This window comes from Solea senegalensis, linkage group LG7 (assembly GCF_019176455.1).
Source record: "Solea senegalensis isolate Sse05_10M linkage group LG7, IFAPA_SoseM_1, whole genome shotgun sequence".
In the NCBI taxonomy this organism is placed as follows: domain Eukaryota; kingdom Metazoa; phylum Chordata; class Actinopteri; order Pleuronectiformes; family Soleidae; genus Solea; species Solea senegalensis.
The window spans coordinates 26,508,767-26,517,156 of record NC_058027.1 but is presented as its reverse complement, the minus strand read 5'-3'; the positions used below and the strand labels follow the sequence as shown (position 1 = coordinate 26,517,156).

Here is an 8,390-nt window from a genome sequence, read left to right as displayed (position 1 = left end):
CTTTGTGATATGTCAAGAAAGTCTTGAGGGAATCCTTTCTAATTTGGTACAAACGTTCACTTGGATTCAAAGATGAACTATTTGGACTTTGATGGTCCAGGGTCATTAAGACCTTAGCTATCAGGTTGTTGTTTTTCTGCTTTGTGATATGTCAAGAAAGTCTTGAGGGAATCCTTTCTAATTTGGTACAAACGTTCACTTGGATTCAAAGATGAACTATTTGGAGGTGATATTTCAAAAAACCTTTTGAGGGAATCCTTTCTTGTTTGGTACAAACTAGATATCAATTTGTTTGGCCGTGTGAAGTCTTGAGGGAATCCCTTCAAATTTAGTACAAACATTCACTTGGATTCAAAGATTAACTCGTTAGAGTTTGATGGTTCATGGGTCAATGAGACCTTGAACATCACATTTTATGTCTGGTGAATGTGTTTTTTGGTGATATCTTAAGAAAGTCTTGAGGGAATTATTTTAAATTTGTTAGAAAACATTCACTTGGACTTGAGGATGAACTGATTAGATTTCAGCGGTCAGGGGTGAAATCTATGGAAAAACTCAAGAGAATCCGCTCAGGTTTTCATTTGGATAACGTTCACTAGTACTCCCAGATTTCCATTTGAATGGTCAAAATTAAATTCTGTTTAAAAGTTTACAAATTTGGAGGAAAATTTGGGTGGATGTGTTATTACTATATTATAAATTTACAGATCCAAACACGTGATGTAGACAGGTGGACGTTCACTGCTGAGCCCAGGACGGTGCTGTACATTAAGGGAAGAATTAGTGCTGTTTACTAACAGCCAGAGAGCTGCTCCTGCTTCTTTTTTCTTCTCTTCTTTTCCTTTCTCTTTTCCTCCAGCCGACTGTTCACGGAGTGTAAAAACTGCTGATTGTGTTCGTTTGCGTGAAATAAGAAAAAGTTGTTGGTTTCCTGTAGCCTCGGCGTGAGCCTCGGTCTCACTTCATTACTTGTATTTATGACTCGGTTGGCGTTGGGTGCAACCTCTCTGCTGTAAACTCATTGGCTTAATTACAACAGCCATATATCATCAAACACTCTCATTATGCGGGGCGGGCGGGGGAGAGAGGAGGAGGAGGAGGGACAAGAGAGTGTGTGTGAGTGGGGGGGACAATGCGGCACTCCTCAGGCTGTTTACACGGCACTGCAACAACAACGTTATGTGGAAGGAAACGTGGCGCAGCGAAAGAAATAAACACAAAAAACAGGTGTGTTGTGAAGGTTTGGCTTCAAGAGAAAAGGTTTACAATACAACAGTGAGTGAGAAATAGATTTCCTGTTGCACAATTAATCCTCATTCGACTTCTTTGATTTATACAGAACATGTTCACCTGTTTTGGTTGCACCTAAAGCCAGGTGTATGTGAGTCCGTGTCCACTGGAGGACGTCTGTCCTCTGGTCCTAACAACGTTGTAAAAGTACAAATACTTTGTTACAGTACTGAAGTAACTCTCTGCGATCATTGTGACGATTTTCATGAGCCTCAGCTCCACTCTACAGGCGCAATACACACTCATTATAAGAATCTGAAAACGTCCAAAAAAAAAAGTATAAAACTTAAACTGCGATTGTTTAAAAACAGAACATGTATCAAATCGCTGGCGGCCTCTGCTGGTCATATTGGCAAGTGCGGACACACAGACAAACAGACAGACAGACAGACCCACTAAAAACAATACTCCGTGGGGTGAAGTAATAAACGCGGAAGAATAACAATAGATGCTTCCTCTGCAATGCAAGTCCTCAGTGGTGTGCAGTGCTGAGCAGGCACTCTAATAATAGTTTCATCAGATTACCTATAGGTTGTGCTGTAAAAGACACATTCTTATAGACTTAATGTATATACATTTTAACATGAGAAAAAAAAAACAGGTTAAAATATCAAAAACAGACGTTTAAGTCGCATGAAATTGAGGGAGCCACGAGTTTGACAATCCTCATAATCTATAAAAGTCTATAAGTTTGTCTCTACTTTATTTTTGTTGTTGTTGAATGGGAAACACAAACACTGCAAATTATCGTATACAAATTTTAAACACTCAACGAGAATCAATTCACAACGTCCAGTGAATAAACAACCATGTTCAAATTTGCATAGATCTTTATTTTTAGTAGAATCTATAATTGACATCAATTAAATAAAAAGGAGAAAAAAAACAAAGAGCAAAAAAAAAAAAAATCTTTAAATTACAAGAAAATTACACTGCACCATTCATGTAGTACAAAAATAGGCCTTATTTTTAGAGTTATGTCCCATGTAGGAGAGTCATTTTTGTACATTATTCATAGGTCACACATCTGTAAGGAACTGTGTGCAGACACACCGCTGCTCCGCTGCACCACCGCGCCATAAAAGTGTTTTTTGTATTGTTTCTACTTAAACAAGCATGTGCACACACACACGCACGCACACACACGCACACACAGCCCTTAAGTAAAATGGAGATGGGATACATTCTGCGTCCTCCCTCTGTCCCTCTGTCCTTCCGTCCGTCCACAGCTGCTGAACATACGAGCTCAGGAATGATGTCAACAGAACAAAAAAACCCACACGTGATGGGAGAACGTGAAGCGCCGCACAGACACAGACATGATTGTCTTTGGTTTTAGGCCAAAGATAAACGCTCCGGTCAGAGCCGCTGAAGCTCATGAACCAGTGGCACCAAGACAACAAAAGAGGAAAGAAAGAAAAAGCCGAGACTTTTCTTTATCATCAGTGGAGATTTTTGGGTTTTTTTTTTTTGTAACTTTTCTGTATTGAAACAAAAAAGTTCCCAACACCAGCGTCCATTAACAAAAACGGCGTTTTTAGCTCACAGGACAGCGGCGCTCGTGCTTCTGCTGCTGCTCTCGCCTGAAAGTTTGTGTTACTTGGGCTGAAATAAACAAAGTCTTTCATGCACAGAAGTCACAAAGTGACTCGAGTGAATCTGAGAAGAAAGAGAAGAACGGCAGCAGGAGATTAAAAAAAAAACCTCCGCGTTCTCCGAGGTAAAAATGACGTTTTTTTGAATGAACTGGACTCCACTTCATTTTCCCTGTTAGAAACGGCTGCAGTGACAGGAAAATAACATAAGTTGACAAAGATCTTATTTATTAAGTGATTCTTATTTTTATCAATTATGAAAAGATTTGTTTGATTTTTTTTTTATAACTTTTTGTAAGAATTCATCCATCAAGTGTCTGCAAACAACCTGCTCCTATTGGACGACACGAGCTGTCAATCACACCGGCGTCCGCTCAAACTATCTATTTTCTTCTAAAGTGGATCATAACTTGTCACATTGACTTGAGTCGCCCCCTGGTGGTGACCTGAGCCGTACCAGAAAGCCTAGAACAAGAACTAATCAAGTTTCTGGTGTGGATCAATAGTACAAACCAGGACTTACGCTCCTACATATTTAAACTGAATTATTGACGATGTTTACGAACAAATGTTCTCCCGTTCTTTTTACGCATATTTTTTAATAATCTGTGAAGGAGCAGACGACCGTTTGAGACAGAAGATTTCTTCCACAGATTGTTCATTTCATGAGGATGTTGGGACGTGTTTATACGCCGATGACGTGAGGACATTTCCACCAGCAGCAGACAAAGCAGTTTAAGACAGTTTAAGACAAAGAAGTTATCTTTTGTTTGAGGAGACACAGAATTTACAAGTCATTGTTTATCTTTCACCAACTGCAGCAAATTGGTCAAAGAGGATAATTCTGAGCCTCCAGAGTTTCACACGATTGTTTATGGGCCCAATTTCCTGCCACATTAGCTCATTATCTGGTGTTTGCACACTTCCAATCAGCACGGTGATAATCCGCGGCGGTGGCGGTGGCTCCAGTCCGACGGTGTCATTGTTATTATTATTATTATTGTTATTACATTTTTAAATTAGCCGTCTTTCATAAACCAGTGTGTGTGTGGGTGTGGTGGTGGGGGGGATTAATGGCCGCGGTGAAACATTTTCTCCGGTCGCTTTCTCATCCAATTTAATGTTTGAAACTGCAGAGATAAAAACCAAAATGTGCTGCACCTGCAGAAGGCCTTCAGAGACACATTTGTTTTTGTTGTTTTTTTAAACGAGAGGAGACACAGTCGCGCGACTCCCGTCCTTCAGGATTAACGTTTGCATGTTGTGTTTACGGAAAAGAAAATGTCGACTTGTGTGGATGTTAAATTTTGACTGAATTAAAATAGACTGTTGGGTGTTTTTTTTATATATATACACATATATATATATATATATATATATACATATATATACATATATACATATATATATATATATATATATACATACATACATGTGTTCTTTCTTCCTCTCTGGAAACACTTTCAACCTATTTTTACGAGTAAAATAACCTCCTTCTGGGAAGGCTTCCTAACACGTGGTTGAATTAAAATTGATTTTGTTTGGTGAGCTTTTGTGCAGCTCGACCCACAAAACGAGAGGAAACAAAGTGATTGTCAGTGACAGAGAAATAAAAAAAAAATAAAATAAAGGAAAGGAAGGAAAGAAATCAGGTCTTAGCCCTCAGGTGGAAATGTGAGACAGAATGAGGTGAGAGGGAAAAAACGAAACCCTTCGACTTGTTCAGGTGGATTTAAAAAAAAAACAACAAAACACTGGACGATTCCTTCATTTTTCATGAAAAAGCTTTTTTTTAAAGCTGGCGAAGGCCAATGAGACGGCGTCGGGAGGAAGTGGAATCAGCACAGCAGCTTTTTACAGTTTCTGAATTGCAAAAAATCTGCTCGTTTATGTTTTTCCGCTCATTTCAAACGCGCGGCGTGAACCAGCTCCTCTGACGGCGCGCGAAGACCTCGCCGAGTGACACGGTTATTATGAGAGGTAGATGAATGGATGAGCAGCTGCAGTTTTGTATGCATGTCATCGCCATGACAACCTCTCTCTCTCTCTCTCTCTCAGCAAGCTCTCATTGTTGTAGAGAAAAGGGATGGAGTGAGAGTAAATAACCATATTTCATCATTTCAAGATGGAAGAAGGGAAGAGAGAGACACAAAATGGCCGCGGTGGATTCAACCACGAGGTGAAACAGAGCGACCGCGTCCCTTCAGGGTCGGATTATAAACCTGTTTTCAGCATAAGTTGATGAGTTAGGCAAGTGTCGCCGGAGACAGATTAGAGCGCAGAGATGAGGACAAGATTTGGATTGAAGGAGGAGAAACTGGGACGAGGGAGGAAAAAAAAGAGAGCTTCTTCACTTCACACACACACACACACACACAAGCAGACTTTATGATAGGAGTCGTGATGATGAGTTCACGTGTCGTCGGCTAGAGTTTTTGAATTCTACTGAATAGTCGTTCTGTCAGAAACAGCCGAGCACACGCGGGGTGAACGAGGCTGCCACTGTTGGACAACAGGGGAAATAAAGTGTTTCACTTCATAAAATCCATGTCAGCTTAAAGTGAGACCCACTTTTATTTTGGCCCCCGACAGGAGAGCGATGATCGCGAGGCTTCGTAAACTCACTTTTTACTGGAGTCCATTGACAAAAACACAGCAATTATTTTAGCTCAGGGGACAGCGGAGCTCGTGCTGCTGCTGCTGATGCTGCTGCTGCTGCTGCTGCTGCTCTCGTCTGAAAGTTTGTGTTACTTGGGTTGAAATAAACAAAGTCTTTCACACACAGAGGAAGAAAAGGCAGCAGGAGACTAAAGGTTTCTCTGAGGTAAAAATCAGGTTAACGGGTTCTTTTTTTATCAATTATCTAAATGACTCTTCACACCAAAGTCCATTGACAAAAACAGAGATTTTAGCTGGCAGGACACAGGAGTCACTGCTGTCAATCTGATCAAAATCTGTCCAACACAGAGTTGACACAAAACCACTGATTGTATCATCACAGTCAGCGGTGGATTGACAAACTCCTGCATCCTGTGAAGAGAGAGTTGTGAAGTGACACCAACTTCAGTTTCCTGTTAAAAAAAAAGCACGTTTAACAGGAAGGTAAAGCTGTGAGCGTGATGTGAAGACGCCGCACACTTGAGATTAAATGGACTTTAGTGGGTTTTAAATATCACTGACAGAGAATCGGTGTGTGATTATACTTCTCTGTTTGATTTAAACAGATAATAAAACACTTTTTAAATGCACTTGGGAACCGCGACATTAAAGTGGAGAGAATCCGATTCAAAAGTGTCGCAGATTTTGACCGAATTTTCAAAGATTCTGTCAAAGAAAACAAGCACTTTTTTTTATTCATGTTTCCATTGACTGCTGTTTGCCAAGATCACCAGTAGGTGGTGCAAAAGTCTCAGAATATCGCAGTAACATTTGCTTCTTGCACTAAATGGAAGTTTTCGTTCTTTTCCCGGTGCCATTTACGCATGTTTTCACTGCGACTAAAACTGTCGACCTTTCGTCAACAAAATGTCAAAAGTTTAATGTGAAATTTCAAGACTTTTTTCTAATTGTCTGTTGTTTTTTTGGGGTTTTTTATGGCGCGCAAATGGAAATTCTGGAAACACACCTTGTGTCACTGATTTTTGTCCGAGTCGTACAATCGATGGCTTCCTCGTCTCTGTAAAGGACACGACACTGTTCAGATTTACATAATGCTCTCATTCTCACTCACACACACACACACACACACACACGCGCTTCTCTGCTTCTTCACATTCAGCAATCTCGTCTGGCTACTGCACAGAGACTGATGGAACGAGGGAAATAGAAAAGAAAGCAAACGATAATCATTTGTTTACTGTAACAAAAGAGCACAAAGGAGCTTGAGGGGGAAAATGGACTCTGCACAGACAACTGGTGGTGACCGAGGGCAACAGGGAGGAAGAGAGAGAGAGACAGAGACGGAGAGAGAGCGAGAGAGAGAGAGACAGAGGGGGAGAGAGTTTTAATAGAAATGCGGCCAAGTGTGAACAAAGCAAAGCTCGGGCCATCCCAGCACAGCAGCTTCCCGTCAGGCTTCCCACAGCAGAGTGACGAAGACGAAAGACCCAGTGGGAGAAGAAGAAGAAAAAGAAGGGATGAGTGGTAAAACCGGAAAAAGACTGGGAAGAGACAGTTACCCCAGTTACAGCCCGGAATTATCAGGAGAGCGGGGCTGACAGGTTTTTAAAAGCCGCAGAGAAAGGAAGGGATGTGGGGGAGGCATTAAAGAGCACTTTGTGTTTTGATGAAGGCAGTCCTCTCATTGTGGACGTCAAACTCTTCGTTTTCCGAGTCTGTGTTTATGCCGTCTTCCCCCCACACTGTCGGGATGCCGCGGTACGACACCACCCTGCTGCCGCCGAGGCTGAAGGTGCCGCCCAGGCCGCCGCCCGCCTCCAGCGACGGCAGCTTGATGACGGCGCCCGAGCGCAGCTGCAGCAGCAGGAAGATGCCGGCGAAGGTGGCGATGATGGCCACGCAGCTGAGCACGGCCACGGTGAGCGGCAGCTGGGAGCCCGGCTGTGCCGGCACCACCGCGTTGCCCTGGCTGGTCATGAAGGTGCCCGGGGACTCGCGCAGGTACTGGTTGAGGTGCACGCACGTGCCGGAGGCATAGTCCACGGAGCTGTGAGGAGGACAGGACAGGCAGGAGTGAGGGCTGAGTTTACTGCAGGTCAGGCAGGGCTCCGGGCAGGGAAGGCAGGCCGGGACGGAAGACGGCGATATGGAGTTGCCCACGGTGTAGTTGAGGGGTTTGGAGCCCACGGAGAAACCCGCCGGACATTCGTCCACACAGCTATCCTGGAAGAGGAAGTAGCCCGTGTCGCACTCTGTGACACAGAGAGAGAAAGTGAAGTTAATCTCGTTGTCGAGAGTCGGGACAAAAACACGGGACGAAGGAGCAGGTTTCCTGCAGAGAGAGGGCGGAGAAATCAAACCAGACACGAGATAAAGCTGCTGAATATTGCAATGATGATATATGGAAACAAATCAGATGTTACATCCATCAGCTACACACGACTCTCACTGCGAGTGCTGCACACGTTAAGACAGGAGCTGTATTTACACGGACACAAGTCAATACACAAGCTGTTCGATCCCATCAGGACTTCCTGGTTTGGTGTCTGATCCACGCAAACGTGACGCGTTTTGTCACGTTTACGGATGATAAACAGAGTGGAGGTGAATCTTCTTCTTCTGTCACACACACACCACAATCGGATCATTTCACTTGCGTCCACGTAAACGGTGGAATCGTAAATTTGTAAACACTCTCGGAGTAAAGTGTTGGACTTTTGACTTAAAACAAAAGACGTGACGTCCAGGATGGGGGACGAAGACGTTATCAAAGCAGTCCGGTTTGTGTCGCTGAAAGCAAAGTGTTGCAGCCACATTTAACGAGAGGAGAATGTGTGCAGTTATTTTACTCACTGAGCAGTTACAGTACAGTGGACTGCGGAAAGG

The 8,390-nt window shown here is 43.0% G+C and overlaps 1 protein-coding gene across 2 annotated transcripts in view; it reads right to left on the bottom strand.

The window, feature by feature from the left end:
* Positions 1 to 5,440: 5,440 nt before the first annotated feature.
* The window catches only part of furina (furin (paired basic amino acid cleaving enzyme) a), a 96,962-nt gene continuing 94,012 nt past the window's right edge, over positions 5,441 to 8,390 (bottom strand). For both annotated transcript variants that reach the window (XM_044030167.1, XM_044030166.1), the window contains exon 16: positions 5,441 to 7,756. In XM_044030167.1, coding sequence (XP_043886102.1) covers positions 7,149 to 7,756 — 608 coding nt within the window. In that variant the 3' untranslated portion in view covers positions 5,441 to 7,148. The remainder of the gene's footprint in view (positions 7,757 to 8,390) is intronic.